Source organism: Trachurus japonicus, chromosome 21 (genome assembly GCF_045865225.1).
Source record: "Trachurus japonicus isolate A0001 chromosome 21, Traja_1.0".
Classification (NCBI taxonomy): Eukaryota; Metazoa; Chordata; class Actinopteri; order Carangiformes; family Carangidae; genus Trachurus; species Trachurus japonicus.
In genome coordinates, this window is record NC_140927.1 from 1484877 (window position 1) to 1504945 (window position 20069).

The following is a 20069-nucleotide window of genomic DNA, read 5'->3' on the forward strand; positions in this document are numbered from 1 at the left end:
CAGCATAAAATGTGAGTGGGTTGTTGTGAAAACAGAGGAGAAAGAAACTTATCCTTCAGTAAGCTCCTTTCACACAGCAGTCATACAGAGGACTGCAGACATAAATAAATCAACACCAACAACCTGCATTATGTTGAAATACATTCACACAAATGTGGTGCTAACATTTGGTAAATATCATATGATTGGACATAAATATCTGTCAGCAAAAACAGGATTTTAGAAATATAATATATTATTTATTTACCATGGTTTTTTGTGAAACAAGCATATTCACATACAGTACTTAGCTCTATATCAGTTTGCTCACATTAGGATGTATAACTACCTACTGTATTATTTACATGATTGTGTTCTTATCTTAAACTTATGCTGCTTCTTCCATGCAGATGTTCCACAGGTAAACATACTAAGATTTACAAAACTCCCTAAACTGCACAGTCCTGTTGCCTGATCAGAGTCACCTGCATCTTCAATCTGTCTGTCTGTTTTGTTCCTGTTAATCAGTTTGTCCAATAATGTAAGACAGGGAATAAAGGAGCTGCCTTAAATTCAGGAAGTAGAGCTGTGCATAGAGCCAATTTGTGGAATTTTTGCAATAGAATCTTTAAAGGCCGTTTTCTCAAAATGAGCTTTTTCTTATACTCTGGACCCGAAATCTCCAGTTCAGCAGCACTTACAGACACCAAACCTTCCAGTTGTATTCCTGCCTATATTCTGAAGGTTTTTACAGAGGGGATTGTATATCATTCACAGCCTGATTTATACAACAATTTATACCTAAAAACAGGGCGAAATTTGATTTTTTTAGGGCTGGTGACAGTATTTTCTCATTTACAGAGTGATAAAAAGAGATACCCAAAATCCCCTCTGTAAAAACTTTTGACTTTAAATTATGTCAACAAAATAAAACAAGAATTTTGAATCTTCAGATTTCGGGTCTGGAAATGTACACAAATTCAGGCATATTTAATTAGATAATGTCTCATTTCCATATTCAAGCATAATATTTAAGAAAACATGTAATACAAAAAATAATTGTCTCAATGTAAGTAATAAACATAGAAAGTTTCATGGCAATAGCTGCTAGTTAAATTTTTTACCCTATTCACCTGGGGTGTCTCGCCTTAAATGAATGACTGATATGAAGACTAATACCAACTTGTTTAAATGCAATCAAATGTATGGTGTACAATGTATGATTTCACAGCACCAATGTGCTGTTGTTAGTATTACTGCAAACACAACGTATTAAGATGTCCATTTGACTGATTTGATATTGAAAATATGATCTGTTTTTTTTCTCTTTTTGATGTAGGGTTCTTCGGACCCCAGGAAGGGTTGTGTAATTGGCATCAGCTAATGGGGATCCTTTTAAATAAATAAATGGGTTTCATTCAAAGAAAATTGTTGTTGATGTTAGTTCAGTTAATTCTATATGGAGAAAAAATATTGCACTAAAATGGAAACATCTACAATGATCAATCAATTCATTAAATATTATTTAATTCAATGGCTACATGCGTTTATCATTTCAGCCACTGAGGTTGATAACTTTCCACTGGAGCCAGAGCCCACACCTCATATTTACTGTGGCCCGTCTGCCCCTGGCATTTCCTGTGAGTAAAAAAGGGAGTGGGCAAAGCTGGCAAGTACTGTAGCACCCATTTCAATAATGGATACCAGATGAAGGGTGTGTGTGGGTATTAAAAAATATGATGTATATATAGGTGCATATGTGTGTCTGTGTGTGTGTTAGAGTATTATTAAAAAGTATATATGTAGTGTGTGCGTGTGTTCACATCATGAGCAAACCCTCCAATAAAGCCCATATGGCAGCTGTACCTTTACACACACAAAGCATGTGACTTTCCCTCCCGACCTCATGCAGCTCCACTGCTCTCCCTGCCATTTTCTTCTACGTACTTGGTGCCTTTTCCAAAACAAGATGAGCCAGGCGACAGTTCCATCCAGGGCTCTTTTATTTCTAGACACAGGGCAATCTCTAAGACGCAAGAGTTCGTCCAATCTAAACATGTTCTGGTACAAAGAGCACTTGTTTAGACATTCTTAAGATTTTTTGAAGAACATAAACTCCCCAAACTCCACCTACCCCAGCATCTGCATGTATACACACACACACACACACATCCTGAGGAGTAGCTGACTCCACCTCAAACATAATATTTCCTCCCAATAAGCTCACAGGGATTTTAAAGAGTAATTTGAAGTTCCGATTATTCAGGAACCTTTCTCACATACTTTGCACACATTAAAGTTCAACATGAAAAATAAATGAAACATGACATTTCTTTTAAAACATATTGTGATTCTTACCTTGACTTCACATTTCTTGTGGCAAGCTATTCGGCACACTAGAGAAAACAGACAAAAGGGGAGAAAATGAAATTAACTTTACAGTTCATAAAACTCTCCCAAACAGTCGAGGAGAAATCCAAACAGTGCGGTTCACTTTGAGTCATGACTTTGAGTAGTTGTCAAGGAAGTATGAAAAAGCAAGAGGTTCATTCAAATTCCGCAGAGAGTTTGTTCTGTGGTCAAAGTCAAATATCATCTATCTGCTGTTAGCGGCCTAATACTGCCCAGTGTTATCTTTGTGTTCTCAGGACGTTGGCTCCCTGTCAAAGCCTTCATTCATTTTCCTAAAAGACACTGTAAGACATGACAGTTTTACAGTTTTACCCTGAACATTATAGTTAAGTCAACATCTATTTGCATGACAACCTTCAATATTTTTACAATCTCAACAACACAAAACTAAACAATCAATTCTGCTACTTGCACTGAGTTTTGATTCCTACTTTGTCACAGATGCTTGACACATTATGACTCTACAGCAGGAAAACATCACTGACTTTGAAGAATAATTTGGAGAATAAATGGTACAATTTTTTTAGAAAAAAAAGAAGAAAGTCTATCATAAAGACTGGTGAAGAGATTCTTTGACTGAAACCTGGAGCCTACAGCAATGGCAGCCGCTCTATACTGTAAGGCAGAAATTTTAACTGTTAATTCAAGAATGCCCTTAGTGACGGTTGAAGGGATGGCTTCAGTGTGATGTGATAACATCAATTCTTTAATTCACAATATGCAATGTAAAAATTGTCCTTTGGTCTACAAAAACATGGGTAACACTTTATAATAAGTACACAGCATTAGTTAAGCATTAAATACTGACTTATAACACATGACAACTATTTATAAACTACATACTAATGTGTATTCATGCATTATAAATGAATAATTCAGTATTTATTAATGCTTAATTAATGCTTAATAGTGTGGACTTATTATAATGTGTTACCAAAACATGTTATCCCTGCAGCACTCTGTAGTATTAATTTGGCAGGTATTTTATGCAACAAACTGGAGTTTTGATCTGGTTCTAAATCATTTTGACAAGTCGAGGCCACAGCACCAACATTGTTGAAGTTCTAGTCAATCAAAGTTCATGTGGTAATTTCATCAAAATACAATCAAATGCTACTTTAAAAGTTGCTTAGCTAATAGGATTTCAACACATTGTTTGCAGCTTCCCCTCTACCCTCCTGCCCCTCTCTCACTCCCACTGCGTCTACAAATAAGGGTCAAGAGGCTAGAGCACCTGGAGTGTCAGCTCGTAAACTGTCAGATCCGCTCACAGGACAGAGAGTGAAAACACAGCTCGGTGTGCAGAGGTATGGGCTTTCCAAATAAAGAGAAGACGGTATGCTTTTACTGGAACGCGCTACACCTTATGTAATGAGTTATTCTTCCTGTCTCGAGCTACATTTTTCAAAGCGGGTGTAATATCCATTGTGATTAGTCGTGAAGTCACTGATATGAAGCTGGGAGCAGGCCAATCCTCACATTGTGTGAAAGTGCAGATCGGTCGAATGTTTTAGGAATCCTGTCATCTCTGTAATCACTCTTTCCTCAGACTTTGTTCTCTTTGATGTACACTATGTCCCTTAATCACACACTAAAATACCAAAACAAAGCCTTTAAACACTTTGTTCTGAAACCCACGTGCTCTTGTGTTTATTACCAAAGGTCCACCCCCTTTACCTAGTGAAGATTCAGCACTGCAGAAAGGACACAGTCTCACTGTGGCAGCACAGGCACGTGTATGAGTCTATCTATCTATCTATCTATCTATCTATCTATCTATCTATCTATCTATCTATCTATCTATCTATCTATCTATCTATCTATCTATCTATTGTATCTTAAATGGCCCTTAGTGTGGCTCAGGGTCAAAGGTTAAGTGTTAAGGTCAGACAGGGGTCAAACTGACAGCTCAAGTCTTTGAATCTTTGAATTGTTACTGGTAAAACCTCATTTCTGTATAGCATGATGACTTCACTCATATCAGTTGGAGAGAAAACAACATTCACAACTAGATATATAGATGAAAGATGAAATGTGCATGAACCTCTTCTCCACCAGTAAACTGGTAGATGAGGACTGTGTACTGTATGTACTGAGCATGAGGGAAGTGACAAGTTTCCTTTTTCAAGCCAAATGTGTAATTTACATCATGGTGCGCTCGGTTTCTATTTAAGCACTCGCAGGACTATATTTGCATTTCAGGGGGGGTAACGTTTGAAAGCCAGTATGACTTCTAAATTAGAGGCCTTCATATGTGGGTGGCACTGTGAAATCCTACCGGGATACTCTTTTCCATGTCTTCCAGGGAGAGTTCCCATGGTCAGACTGAACAGAGTCTGGGGCACAGGGCGACTGCAGACTCACACAAAAATGTTGGAACACGTTACGTTACAGTACGTTAGACAAAGTCTGCTGCAGCAGCACAGCACTCTGCATGTGCTTCACTTTACTCATCAACTGTTTATCCCAAAACATAACTGTGATGACAAATGCAATGGAAGATAACAAACAGCAATTGTTTTAAGGTGTTGATTGTGTCTTTGATTGTCAGAACAACTGAGTAGCCAATCAACCAACTAACCAATCAATCAATAATACTTATAATGTGTAATGCAGCCTGTTTAGCAAGAAAAGCAGAGCACTGCCTGATACAACAGTTTTGATGATCACTTATTGTTTTTGTGGAATTACTGTAAGACATAAAGAGACAGTGGTTAAGGGATAGTTCAACATTTTGGCAGATTGGCCCATTGCCATAATCCCTATAGTCATAGCAAACAACTTTGTCTCATAACGTTATCCGTTATTATCTCACAGTGTGGTGAATGTGCAGGTCACAACTTGTCCACCAGAGCATTTTGGAGTTGTTGGATTGTGTATTTGATGAGTTTGATGAGGGAAACCAAGAAAACCCATGAGCCTCCGTGGCTTAGCTCTGAGCAGCTCACGGCTCTGTTCTTCCATTCTAAAAATAGCTTGCATCAACAAATAAAGGAAATGAACCTACTGCTACAGTATGACTATAGGGATTATGGCAATGGGCCAATTTGCCAAAATGTTGAACTATCCCTTTAAATACAGTATGTGCATTTGCACATTTATGTTCATGCATTTAGATATTCAAACATTGCACTGATTAGGCCTGTAGTCAAGTTTAAGTGAGGATGTCTGTGATTTTGTAAAACTATGCACTATGAATGCTAAGTGTCCGAGGCCTGCACAGCGCATTTCTGAGCACTAGATGTGACATAAGTCTCCGAGAATGCTCTCGTGGTTATGAAATTCAAACGTACGTGGCTTGCTTGCATGATGAGCATTAAAGCCATGTGCCAGTGCATGAGGACGATGTCCAGCACCGTTTCCAGCACGTGAGTCCCCCAGTAAACAGCCCTGCAGGAGCCACATGGGAAGAAGCAGGACTTCCATATTGGGTGTGAAAGTGGCGAGCCCAAAGAGCCTGGGTTAGGCTTTACCTTGTTAGGAAGTTGGAGCTTTAGAGAATAAACAGAAATGTTCCTGGTAGAGAGAGGGAAGAAGAAGAAAAGGGAGGGGGGGGTTACGGGGTAGGGCAATGTTTGGGGGTGAAGAGAGAGGAGAAGATGCCTGAGGAGAAGATATTGGATGAATAATAGAGCGGGGGGTACAACAACTGCTCACATCAATCATGAGGAAAATGAAAGGACGGCGTGGACGGGAGTCGGTCTGAATGAGGAGATGATGATGAGTGTGGAGCACTAGTTGCTGTCTGACTCTGGGTCTGTGGTATGCTACAACATCAGAGGGGAAAAAATGATAGAGGTGGGGAGGAGGGGTCGGGTGGGGTGAGGGGTGAGGGGGGGCGAGTGGTGACTGAAGCTGGGCGATTTCCTTCCCCTGGTCCCTTGGAATGAGTGTGTACTCCCACAGGGCTGGGCTGGACCCCCGCTCAGCACCGAACACAATCAGAGGGCAGGGCTGGAGAATTTCCTTTGCCCCCCCTCACACCCCCACCCCTCCCCTCACTCTCACTCCCTCCATCCCTCTCTCTCTCATGTACAGTCACAAACACGTGAGCACCAACACGTGTACGTACGGCGCACTAACACACACAGTATGTTGTTACACATGACACACACAAACTCTAATAACTCTATGAACTAATGACTTTTCTTCCCTCCAACAAAACTCAATATATTTGATGCAGCTGAAATGTGAAAACTCAACTCCAGGTGGCGCAAAACAATCATCATTTTTACAGGCTATTATTTCAAATGTTATAATGTAGTACAGTACCTCCTCCTATGGTGTCTTATATGGAACAATTAATTCTGCAAAAAAAAAGAACAAATGCACTTAACAGAGATGAAAACTACAAAAAAAAATGGCTTGGTCTGATGTTGTAAGATCCATGTGAAGGTTTGACTCAACCAAACTGTTCAGTGCCTGAGTCTGAACTAGACTGTTTTTTTCTAACTTGTCCAAACTATCTAAAACACAGCTCACAGCACAGTGGCTGAAAACTCTGTTTATTTATCCATTCCAATCACACTCTACCTGGAATTGATCATTCGCGGTGCATTCGCAGTCAGGGAGTGGGACCGGGGGAAAAAAATAATACAAAGACAGAGTCAGGATTTCATCAGGAGTTGGGTAGCTGCAGCTCGGGGGGCCGAGTGGGTCAGTGACTGCATTTTGAAAAAAAAAAAAAAACAGTGTGTGAATGTGCAAGCATGGCTAAGCACTGTAAAGAAGAGGGCTGCATGAATACTCTTCCATTGTAAAGTGCAGTGGTCAATAAGACTAGAAAGGCTGGAAATGTAGAGTCTATTTATCATGACACAACAGGATCACCTGTCAGGATGACATTAGTTAAGTTTAGTGAGTTTATATTTTGGTCTTGTAAAATGAAGTACTCACATCAATAAACAACATTATATAAACAACAAACAATAATTCATTTCTTTTTTTCTCTTAAAGGGATACTTCACCCAAAATCGATAATTCACCAATTATCTACTTACCGTCATGCCAAGGAAGGGTTTGGAGAACTTTCGGAGTCATCAAAACACTTTTGGAGTTCCAGGGGGGGTATGGAGGTATTTGGACGTGTGTTTTGGACAATTCAAAAGTGAGCACAATCTGCTGCCATTTTATGAAAATCCGTTGCCAGCCGGACCCCCACTGGAACTCCAAAAGTGTTTTGATGACTCAGAAAGTTCTCCAAACCCTTCCTTGGTATGACGATGAGTAGAAAATTGGTGAATTATCGATTTTGGGTGAAGTATCCCTTTAAAGTATACAAAACAAAACATATGCACCTTGACTGAAAAGATGTAAGCTGAAACTTTCAGACATTTGTCTGATAAAAACAGTGGATGTTTTCCACTCATGAACTATGTAGTAAGTTGACAAAACAGTTTGATATCAGAGCCATTAACACCACAGATGTGGATAGATGGATAGTTAATGTTTTGAAGGCGAGCAGCTCTCAGGTCATGCGGTCCACAGCAGCAACACTGAGCTCCTGCAGCGTGGTGGCTGTAAACAGCTGATTTCCTTTCATGACTAAACCTCTGTTCTACACATCTGATAAAACGTTTTAAGATTCCACGCGCCTACACACTCGCCCTATAATGCTCGGTTGCGCTTTGCTGTGCGTCCGTTGCAGCTTTTCCGTGAGGTGTTAGTTAGTAATTATTGACACTCGGTCGTCACTATCCATCATTTGACTCACACAGGGGTGTCATCATTCAGCCCACACATTTTCCCCAGATGAAATCCCTGCCAGTGTTGGGTTTCTGCGGGTAAAGCTCCACCTTCATCCAGCTGCTAAAGCTTTCTTGACATGGGAGATTCCCGAAAACAGTGCAGGAGAGCAGAGCTAAATCCTGAGTGAGCGTTCCCATGGAATGGTGTGTGTACTCAGATTGTGTGTCATTTGTTTGCTTCATCCTGACAAAACACAACTCCTGTTTGCTTACCTTTCTGTCTGGTTTTATGTCACTGTGATTAGTCAGACCCTTGTTTGGTTCAAGCAGCTGTTTCCCCCTGTTACAATCAGTAGCTACCAAAAACACATCCAGCTCACATGTAAATAGAACAAGAGGCGTGACAAGTGTGGATTAAACAATCTGCACAGGTTCAGGATCGAAGCCTGAAGCTGAACATTTCTGGAACTTGACTCAGGAAGTGAGCAGCAGATGTAAACATGAGGAGAAACAGGCTGTGCATGAGGAACATGAGACTCTGCTGCCACCTGCTGGTGAGAACTGGAACTACTTAAGGTGAGACACTGTACTAGAAGCGTACTGTATAGTATGTGATTTGTGTTTTTATAAATGTTTTTATAAATGTTTGGTTGATTGGTTGAGATTTTTTTTATCTCAAGCAATTTGCCTGGTAAAATAAAGGTTAAATAAAATAAATAAATAAATTGCTGAATAACATTTCATTATCTAAATGCAGCTACAAAGCTCAACACACCACTAAAAATCAGTTATTCAATGTATCAGTCCTTATAGAGCTGATCAGTTTACATGAGCTAAAGAAGCATGTTTGTTTATTTGGATAAAAAAGGAATGCAATCACTCTTCTGGTCCATTTAGTGGCTCTTCTAATGCTTTTTGCTTTTTTGTCTTGAGCTTTATCAGCAGACAGACTTTGCAAAGCAATAACTGCAGTGTACTAGATGTTCAAATAAATGGGTAGATTATGTGACTAATTATAGGCTAGTTGTTTGAAGCAGCAAATGAAAGTCTTGATCATGTTTTGAACCCCTACAAACATCCTCCAAGAGAGAATAAAAATAATGTCATTGAAAATTGGTTCAAAGCGTTTGTCATACAAAACACACAATGTGACTTAAACAAAGGCTCAGAGCAGCAACTAAAAAGAGCTTCACAACTGATCAACAATGGACTTTTTACTCCAAAGAACAACTTCATTTTCAAAACTACAGAGTTGACAATGTCAGCAACAAAATGAATATACTTTTGCAAAAAAATATATATATATATACTGTAATACTGCGTAGATCACAGAAATAATTTTCAGTGAATCCTGATATTACGATTATCATGAACAAAGCTGATATTGTAAATATGTTTGACTATCCCTTTTATTTATCTGATCGATTATAATCATGCAGTAAACTCTTGTATCCTGTGTCATTTCTCTGAATTTATATGAAATATATGACCAGTGAATAAGTACAGACCCTGTTTCACCCTCACTAATATAAACGCATAAAAAGCCTGAAGAAAACACAAACAATGATAATCATTTTCCAACAAGTCACAAATGCCTAAATGTGCCCTGAAGAATGAATGTGGAGCTGAACAACACATTGATTCCATTTGAACAGACCTGGTGTGTGTGAGAGAGGTTCAACTACAGTTCAGTTGTAATAGTTCCAGTCATCCAACAAGTGGCTCTCTTACTGCATCATCTGCTGTGTCCACTCGCATCTACTGTAAGTTTCAGTTTCACTTAGGGTTGCAAAGGGGCGGAAAATTTCCAGTAAATTTCCAGTAAATTTCCAGTAAATTTCCAGAAACTTTCCATGGGAAGTTAAGATGGGGAATTTTGGAAATATTCCAAATTGGAAACTTTCCGTGGGAATAATGGGAATTATGGGAATTTATAGGAATTATTGGGAATTTATGGGAATTAACTGGTGATATGGAAATTGGGGTAATTTAAACAAACTATATCATATCCAAACATAAATGTAAATTTTGTTTTGTCATAAGCAGACATCCATGCAAAATAAAACATGACATTTCAACAGATTTATTTTTGAGTAGAACTTTATCAAGTTTTAATTCTTGTATGAACAATCAATTATTATACTGAACAAAAACATGAATGCTGAGTAAAATATTACTAATTACTTATTAAGGGCCAACCTTCAATTTTGTAAATTTCGGATTTATAACCGTTTATTCCCATATATTTCCGTTAATTCCCATGGAAAGTTTCCAACTTTGAAAATTCACGGAATTTTACAAGTTATGACTCAGCTCAGTCATATTATGGTTTATTTTAAAGACATAAAAGCAGTGTCATCATATAAATATGTCTGCATATAAAGTATCACATAGGAAAACAATCTCCTCCGCTGACTCCACACTGACAGTGTAGTGACTGTGTCTGCAGTCAGTGCTCATGGAAAGTCATTTTCTAATCAATTTGGTCGATTTGGATAATATTATTAGAGTGGGAGACGGTCACTACCCATCATCCCAGTGGTCATCTTCATCAATCTGCTCCAGCTATTAGGCTAATGACTTCTGCCAGTGAAAGACAGCATAAACAGTAATGCTGATTAAGTTAATTGCTATGGTTGTGTGTATACTTTAGTGTGCGTGTTTTATGAGTCTGTGTGTGTGTGTGTGTGTGTGTGTGTGTGTGTGTGTGTGTGTGTGTGTGTGTGTGTGTGTGTGTGTGTGTAAACTTGGCCACTGACTAATACTACGTGAAGCACGTGTTCCAGCCCCTGATAGACAATCAGACTATTTTCATGACCTGAACCTGAGAATGTCTCTGTAACGTTAGAACATGACAATAACTCCATATGCAGCCAATTCTGAATGCGTGTGTGTTTTAACCCTCGCTGGCATTTGCTGCATACCAGCTGTATGAGCTAAGCAGTCGAGAACAGAGCTTTGATAACCTTTACTCTCCCGCACTCACTCACTCACACACACACACACACACACACACACACACCTGCTATTGTGCTGTGTCTCCAGTCTTTGAAGAGCTGTGTGTTTACAGTGGATCGCTATATGGGACAGCAGTGTGGTCTCCTCCAGAACAACCCGGTCCAGACAAACCAGTCAGGAAAACTGCTTGAAAAAAGCCTTTGTAGATTTGTTAAAAGTGTTTTAATGGTTTCCTTCAAGCTACAAAAGGATTTTTGGGTTTTTTTGCCGTGCAGAAGCTACTGTAAACACAGCAGCTGTGAGAAGCAGAGGAAATGTGACTCTATTTTAATGCATTTTCTCTAAGTTTAGAGGCCAGATTCATGTCAATGCAATTATAAACCAAAAATAAGGGCTTTATTAACTATAACAAGTGCTAATGTCTCTTTGGCTGAATTCTGAGTTTTACCTTTTAAGGACACAACAGCCTTTTATTGACCCGCCGCTGAGCAGAAACCCTCCATTTAACCTGAACTGCACTACAGTGAATGAATACAAAAGCCAGTTCCTGCCCTCAGGGACTTTTCCTTCTCCAAAAATACCCTGCCACACAGGCTGCTGCTTTTTTTTCTTTTTGAGACTGATAGACTGCAGTCTTGACCTGCATCAACATGCTATTGTTAAAGCGTTCAAGTAACTATAACACCTTGTATCCTGGCAACCGGCTGAAGAGGGAGGAAGTCCAGGCGCTGGTGTCATTACGAGACCATGTGACTGGAGCATGTTAGTAAACAAGAGCAGCAGAGGGGAAGTAAGGCAGGCAGAGTGAGTGAGTGAGCAGCTGGATCCTGTGGATCCATCCTCAACAACAATGACTGTACTGGGTTAGAGTTACTGAGGTGTCAACATTTCTCTCTGAGATGCTTTTTACTGTTGAGTCTTCATAGTATTTCATTACTGTATGTTATGGAATGTTTTTGAATGGAAATAACACTATTATTCATAAACTTAAAGGGATAGTTCAACATTTTGGCAAATTGGCCCATTGCCATAATCCCTATAGTTTTAGGTGTAGGTTCGTCGGTGCAAGCTATTTTTAGAATGGCCGAGCGGAGCCGCGAGCTGCTCAGAGCTACACTACGGAGGCTAATGGGATTTCTTGGTTTCCCTCATCAAACTCATCACACAATCCAACAACTCCAAAACGCTCTCATGGACAAGTTGTGACCTGCACATTCACCACACTATAACGCTATAACGGAACGTTACGAGACAGACCCAAGTTGTTTTCGAGGTAAACACAGAGACTACTTGCTGAAAACAACGCGCATCAGCGGTTTTGCATGAATTTACCTCGAAAACAACTCTGTCTCGTAATGTTACATTATTATTTCATAGCATGGTGAATGTGCAGGTCACAACTTGTCCATGAGAGCGTTTTGGAGTTGTTGGATTGTGTATTTGAACAATCCCTATAGTCATAGGAGTAGGTTCATTTCCTTTAATTATCGGTTTTGAGATCTGCGGGACAGAGACGCAAGCTGCTCAGCTAACGCAATGGAGGTATGGTACAGGTCCTCATCACTTCCTCATCACCTCATCAAATACACAATCCAACAACTCCAAAACGCTCGTCAAGTTGTGACCTACACATTCGCCACACTATGAAACAGTCATGTACATTACAACACATGAAGCAAATACCCACTCAGAACTACTTGCGCTTTTGAAATCACTCCACCCAGCATCAGTGTCTGGAATGCAGTTCCGGCTGGGTAATGAACCTACCCCTATGACTATAGGGATTATGGCAAGAGGCGAATTTGCCAAAATGTTGAACTATCCCTTTAAATGTGCTGATGGGAATGTTCTGATCAACTCAGACAAATCTGGGCTTCATTACAATGTTTACTGTATGCCAAGCTACACTGAGCTGCTCAGCTAACCAGATGCTGCCTAGAACCTTGTTGCATCTAGCTTTGACCAAATGGCAAAAATGAATGAGTCATAAGACAAGGACACAGACGGAGGGAGAGGAAAACAGAGAGTACATGATGTCTGCTGTCTGAGGAGGAGGCTACAGTTCACTTTGTCGTGTCCTCATAAATCTGTCTCAAATACACACACACACTCACCATTTGCTTGTGCACATGACCAAACCCAGACATGAGTGGAAAGAGCAGCATACTGAGCGAAATTAAATCAGAAAAAGAATGAGATGCAGTCTTGTCATAACGGTTTATTTCTGCAGTAAATCAGCTCTTACAGATTTACAGATGATGGTCCCAGGTGCTGCTCTGTGTCGTTTTATGAGAACATTTAAGTGACCGTCTCTACACAACTGAACATTATGTATCCAAGAGTAGCAGCCGCGTGCAATTCATGGAAGCATTACCAGAATAGAAACAACATTTTCATTCCTCAATCTAACACATCCTTCTATGGAGGAAGAAAAAGGTACGAAATAATGCAGTGATTATTTTCTAAATGTTCTTATTTGATGAGTGCAGGGAAGTCAAGATTTATTTCCCACAGTTTTAGCAGACTGCTTTTTGGATAAATGATTCTTAGGAAAAACAGTCATTCTGCCAAATCTACAGGACTCACTCACATCACTCGAGATTTAATCATCCACATCAAGGGTAAAATTCAGGCTAAACGTTGGTTATCTGTTGTATTTTTCATTATAAGCCTTTTAAATCCAGGAATTTAATTCTCAACCATCACCCACCCGCTGTTGGCCAGAGCAGCTGAAGGTAAAAGATTTTGCTAAAAGGTTCCTCTGCTGGAGATAAGGAGCGAGGCGATGATGTTAATCAGTCACTCCACACAGCAACCTTTACTCAGACAATAAGCTGCTTTCCGGTGTGAACAACATGTAAAGGTGTGTGTATACAGTATAGCATACCATAACTTACAAGTGGTAAAACTCTTCCAATGAAACTTTTGGCAATCTGACCACTTTTCTAAGAGAACAAAATGTAGTTTAAAATTAAAAAGACCAAAACCAATCTGCAGAGGATAGCTCTTGTTTTTCTATGCTGATCCCTTCCAGCAGTTAAAGCTGTGCTGTGTCAGGCTCAGAGAAGCTACAAGCTGAGTATTCCCCTCCTCATGTGCCAAACCAAACATCCGGACATTTCCATAAAGTTTCATTTAGCGTTATCTGTCTAAAAAACACACATCTCCAATACAACATTACAGGCTGCGTATGCAGGCCGGGATCATAAAGCCTTCATTTTCTGTTTCAACCCACTTTGTTTTAAACCCACAACACCAGATGGGAGAGGTTTACTGGCATCAACACTGTTTAGAAACTAGTAAGCACATTAAAGTCTACCATTGAATCTTTCTTTCCTGCAATTGTTTGATGTTTCACATTATACGTCACATCATACCCGGCTGACATCTGTGTGGGCTGAAACACAATAGAGCCACAAAATACTCAACACTGGGGACCCTGATGATGTGAAGTTACAGTAACTTAACAGAAAGTCACATTTATTTAGAAAACTGCCATGTGAACCGAGGAACTTTTTCTTTTTCTTTTTTTTTCAAATGGAAAATATATCTCCAATTCTGTTCTAGAAAAGATTATTCATCAATCAAGCCATGCAAACCTCTCAGCCATCAATCAACTCTTCTGTAAACACTATTAAGGAAACTGAGAAGCTGTTGACCTTCGGCCTCTGTGGCTTCTCCTGCCCTCCTCTGTCATTTGACTGGCTGAACCCTGACACTGAGATGACCTCAGGTAACCCTGCATGACTCCTCATTCGGACCACTGGGGGATGCTGGAAGAGATATAGCTTTCACTGTCCTAACAGGTCTGTCAGTGGGCCTTAGCTCCTCTCACTTGGGGAGAGTTAGGTAATCAAACCACTGAGTTTAGACTATGAGCATTGAATTCAACTTTTTAGAACATGTTGACACAACTTTCCCAGCGTAAAGGCACGGGGTCCCGAGGTCAAAGACCACACGCTGCTACGGAAACAGTTTTGTTCCTGCTGCTGTTTGTCTTTTAAATAAGTTATAGTGCACTTTTTACTCCTTTTATTAGGTTTAGCTCATTATTTATGTATTTTAACTTCTTTTTTTATCGTTTTTGTTTTTAACTCACTGCTCCCTGTATCATGCTCTTAGAACGTTTTACAGTTATGTTACACTGGTATTTTTATGGAGCATATTGTCTGATTTGAACCACAGTCAGTGAGCTTGATTTCTGTCCATGTCTCTGTTGTTTCAGTGTTTTGTTTTGTCCTTTTAAATCGGGGTTACCCTCCTGCTGCAAAACAAATCTACCCATGGGTATTAATAAACTTACTTGACTTGACTTATAAACACTACATATTTGTTTTCAATTTATCATTTATGGTCGACTGCATCTCTGTCCTGTGCTCTCTCTGCGTTGCTGGGCTGCACTCAGCACACCAGCACACACACACACACACACACACACACACACACATACAGTACTACACTGTCTGAACAGATAAGCAACAAGGCTGTGATGGACCCAATGAGGGAAACTACCAAGATAACCAGATACCACTGGAGTTTATGACAACTATTACTGGATTACTTATCAATGGTTACTCTAAGTGCAATAAAAAAGTAGAAGACCAATAAGAACTTTAGACCACAATCTCTGCCAGAGCCTAAATATGATGTAGTTACTATTGTTCTGCAAAATCTGACATTTTTATGAAATATTTTACTGATAGATTCAGTATTAACTTTATGCTGACTGGCCTAACAAGAAAACAAACATATCCTTGTATGATATTAGAAAATGTTATTGATTACGTTTCCTATGAGACATCAAAAATTAGGTGGATAACAGGATCAGTCCAGACATTATTATTGGTCTAAAAATCCCCTAATGTGAACAACCAGAAGTGGGAGGGACTTTGGACATTAACAGACAATCAACAATAGGTTAATGTAATGCAACACTAAAAATCAGTCTGAAATATATAAGATCACCACAACAGTTTTGTATGTATGTACTGTATGTATAAATTCTGTAGGTGTGTATGTAAATTATATTCATGTTTTTGTAACATAAGGTTTAGGTAGTTATTCATTATTTAAGAAGAGGGGGTGGGAGTCTATAAGTTTTACTTCTCAATCCTTTTCGAATATGTCTTTCTATATCTCATGTTTAAATGTTTTGTCTTATTCTCTTTTCATTCAAAATAAACATTTCAATCAATCAATCAATCACTTAGTACAGGAGACCAGAGTGTCGGGGTTGGTGACTGACCTCGGCAGACGAGTCCGTCCTGGATGATGGTCTGTTTACATACGCTGCAGTGCTTGGCCTTCTTGAAAGTCTTCACCCGGAACGTATGGGAATGAAGAGCCTCCAACTCCTCTGGCTGCAGTTAAGAAAACAACAACAGAAAAGAAAAACAGAGGAGGAATGTTAGTGTGAAAACGCAGTGACCTGATGAGTCCAGGTAGAGGAGTCATTTCACAGGTGTTCCTTATTCTTCAAAACAGCCTTATGCAACATATAAAATGTGCACCTGGCCACACGTTTATTACATACATCCATATCCACATGCATTTCCAGAAGTCCACAGCAACTTCCTGCTCAATGTACATGAAACTCTGCATCAACGTCCATCCAGGATGTGAGGTTGGAAGGGTTAGGCAGGCTGAACAACAAGTAGAAAGAGGAGAACACAGACTAATCCCTGCTTTCCTACTTTCTTTCACCCTCCTCCTTCCCTTCCACTCCCAACCTTTTTGTCTGTCATCTCCTTCTCCTCCTTACAGGTGTGTTACACAACTCTTTGGAGAAACTCTCTGACAGAGAGTCAGAGCCACACAATCCCTGTCCTGTCTGTGTTTGTAAACCAGGCATTCATGTTAGACAGCAAACAGAGAAGTCAGGCGCTGGGAGTCTGTCCCCTGCAGCGTCTTCATGAATCACCTCCACCTTGTTCCCATTTCCCCCTAATGACTGACTGTGGGGACATGTGACATCATTTATGTGGAGTATTTGCTCAGCTGCTCTCCAGTCAGTTCAGCTCTCAGGTTCAGGCTCCATGGAAACAGTGAATCCACTGAATCCCCCAAACAACCAGGCAACCTAACAGCATTTTGATATTCTAGTTCATGTAGTTATATATTATGTGTTACATACTGTACAAATGAGTCAAATTAGTGACAAAGGGAACCAAACAAAATCCTGAATTTACTGGCCACTTCAGAATATGCCTTGAATTAAGACAGAGCCCATAAGTCTCCTATAGTCATGTGTTAGGTAATGTCTAGTGCTGTAGTGATTATGACAACACATTTTTGATGATATGATAGAAAGAAGCAAGATAAAAGAGAAACTGTAAAAATAAAATGTAGATTACAGTGTATTAATATAAAAAGAAAACATGGATGTGCAATTATTGTAACAGCAATGACAGAAAAGATTGCCTTTTTCAACCGAAATCATCATCTTTTCCTAAACATTACCAACCCATGATCATAACAGTAACCATGACGACAAAGGCAGGTATGACACACTCAATAGTGTTTGTTATTGTAAAATCGCAACAACGGAGGGTCAGAGCAGCTGCTGCTGCTGGAGAGCAGAGGAGGAAACTGTCCTGTGTGTCATATCAGAGGGTTGGAGGGTTGATCGCTGTAGAATACACAATAATCAATACATAATCAAACAATATAAGACGTGATCAACGATCCGTCTATAGCCTACTTTCTGTTGCTATAGGCTTTGCTGGGCTAAACAGAATGCAGTCTTTTTCGTATAATGAGACCCAAAAGTCTGAGACCCCTTTCCCAGGCACTTGATCACGTGTTTTCATTTGTGGATCTCTTCAAGGAACTACAGTACAAGGAGTTTTGGAAAGCGAAGAGACCGGTGCAAGACGGACAAAAGCGAAAGCATTTGCCAATAATGTTTTCATTAATCATGAATGAAAGTCAGAGGTTCGAAGACGATCAGATACCGTCGTAGTTCCGACCATAAACGATGCCAACTAGCGATCTGGTGGCGTTATTCCCATGACCCGCCGGGCAGCATCCGGGAAACCAGAACTAGGAAATGCTGGAAGAGTCAACCACGAAATAATAATATCATAATAATGATAAAGACAAAACAATATATTTATCGAAAATGGACCCATTAACAAGTGTGGGTAACATAGATTCATCCACATTAATATGAGACTCTTTTATAACCAAATACAAACTCCTGGGGGTCTCTTTAAATGTATCTACTGTACATATTTCTGTATTTCCTTTTCCTTCCCAGTGGCAGAACCGGAAAACGAGAGAAAATCTAATGGATATATCTGAACGTCCATATGTTCCTGCATGTGGCTGCAAGCATGTCTGTGTTCCTCTGTGCCCTCAAAGCAAATACAGGGGTTAAAGAGAGATAATGGATGTGTTTTCGAGGCAGGAAGTGCCAGTTTAAAACTGTGTCTTGCCATGAGGCTTCCATTAAGTGCATGTGCACGCTGGACAGGGCTAAAAGTGGCCATGTGGTTGGCATACTCCGGGACTTAGCACAGGAATTTTCATATGGGAAGACCATGGCATCATCAGGCAAAATCTAGTAGTTTCCTGCCTGTAAGAATTCCCAGACTTCAAACCACAATAACCTTAGAACCACTAATGACCCCCCTTTTTTCTTCTCATCAATCCTAAAAGGCAACGTGTTGGAAAAGTGGCTTAGGGTGTGCTGTCGTAGCACGGCGCTAACACTTAAATGATAAAGCAGACTGAGTATCTGTCGGACTCTGACTGTCCAACTTAGCAGAAGTCAAGTAAATCCTCTCCTCTGTTTCTAATGTCTTCTGTCCGGGCAGTTCAGGAACCTGAAGGATACTTACACTGAGAGCTGATTTCATGCAGGTTATTCTCAATATACTATATGCAGTCAGGTTTACTGGTCATTAGGAGTTCCCTACAGACTGTAGAGATGTATAATGTCTTCTCTGGAGGGACATTATCTAAACGTGGACTTTAAATTTCCATTTCTATTAACAAAATGCTTTCATTATTGGAAGGTATGGCATTTCAAAGACAAAGGTGTTTACCAATCTGGAGCAGCACACGACTGAATCACATTATGGAAAGTGTAGGATTGCAGGGATGCCAGAACGCTGTATACTCCAGAAAAAAACACAAAGGGTAACCCAACAAAACAGATGAAGACTTGCCTCACTGAAATTCAGTAAAATTAGTCAATATGAACAAGCACACATTCCTGCTGGATTACGGAGTAATGTGAGCACTTACAGTACGTCAAGATTGTCCCAACTAACTATACATTGACTGGCACCATAATTACTTGCAAAGTCTATCAGTATTATAAACTGTTTAGCTATGTTTAGTTATCTGATAAGCTTTCATATTTACTCCATTACTCAAACTGGCTGAATCATACGTCATGATCTCACTGGTAACTACAACAACACTTCTCCAAACAGTCTTTGAAGTGCCTGACGTCGCGTTGATTCATTTCATAAGACAAACTAACATGTGCCCCAATGCAAAGGATAGTATAATACCCTTGGATTATTTTATCTGTACTGTACATAGAAAACTGTTATCTTATCAAGGTTAGAAGAGTGTTTATGCTGTGATAAATGAAACAGTTCCCTGGAATGACTTAACGCCAAAACCAAATCAACATTTTTATTCTTCAAAGTTTTCTTTTCATTAATTCATTCATTCATTCATTCATTTTTTAGTGAACATTCTCATAATGTTTTTGACACAGGGTTAGCTTGTGTTCCTAATTACATTTTTACAGATTCAAAAATTCATGGTCTCACATGGAGGTTTAAGAACTCAGACTGATATCAGCTCCGGTGTTTATCAGGCTCCATGTGACAGCTCACTGTTTGTATTTCAGAGCCACATGGCAACAGCGGGACAGCCGAGCCTTCATTCCTTCTCTTGGCTACGCCTTGCCACTGCATAACGTGATTAGCTTAATCTAGTTAGGGTGAAATAATGACCATGGCTGTGCAGGACGCGCCATGTTGGCAAAGGGGGCTCTGGAGGGGGAGGGGAGGG

General features: G+C 39.8%; 2 protein-coding genes across 18 annotated transcripts in view; one reads left to right on the forward strand and one right to left on the reverse strand.

Annotated features, from left to right (window-relative positions):
• The window catches only part of tns1b (tensin 1b), a 196900-nt gene that overhangs the window by 118865 nt on the left and 57966 nt on the right, over window positions 1-20069 (reverse strand). For all 17 annotated transcript variants that reach the window (XM_085764453.1, XM_085764458.1, XM_085764455.1 and 14 more), the window contains exons 2-3: window positions 16282-16396; window positions 2338-2375 (exon numbers count right to left, since the gene is read on the reverse strand). In XM_085764453.1, the coding sequence (XP_085620579.1) occupies window positions 2338-2375; window positions 16282-16396 (153 nt within the window). The remainder of the gene's footprint in view (window positions 1-2337; window positions 2376-16281; window positions 16397-20069) is intronic.
• Window positions 1-20069, forward strand: part of znf142 (zinc finger protein 142) — a 211709-nt gene that overhangs the window by 82881 nt on the left and 108759 nt on the right. The window lies entirely within an intron of this gene.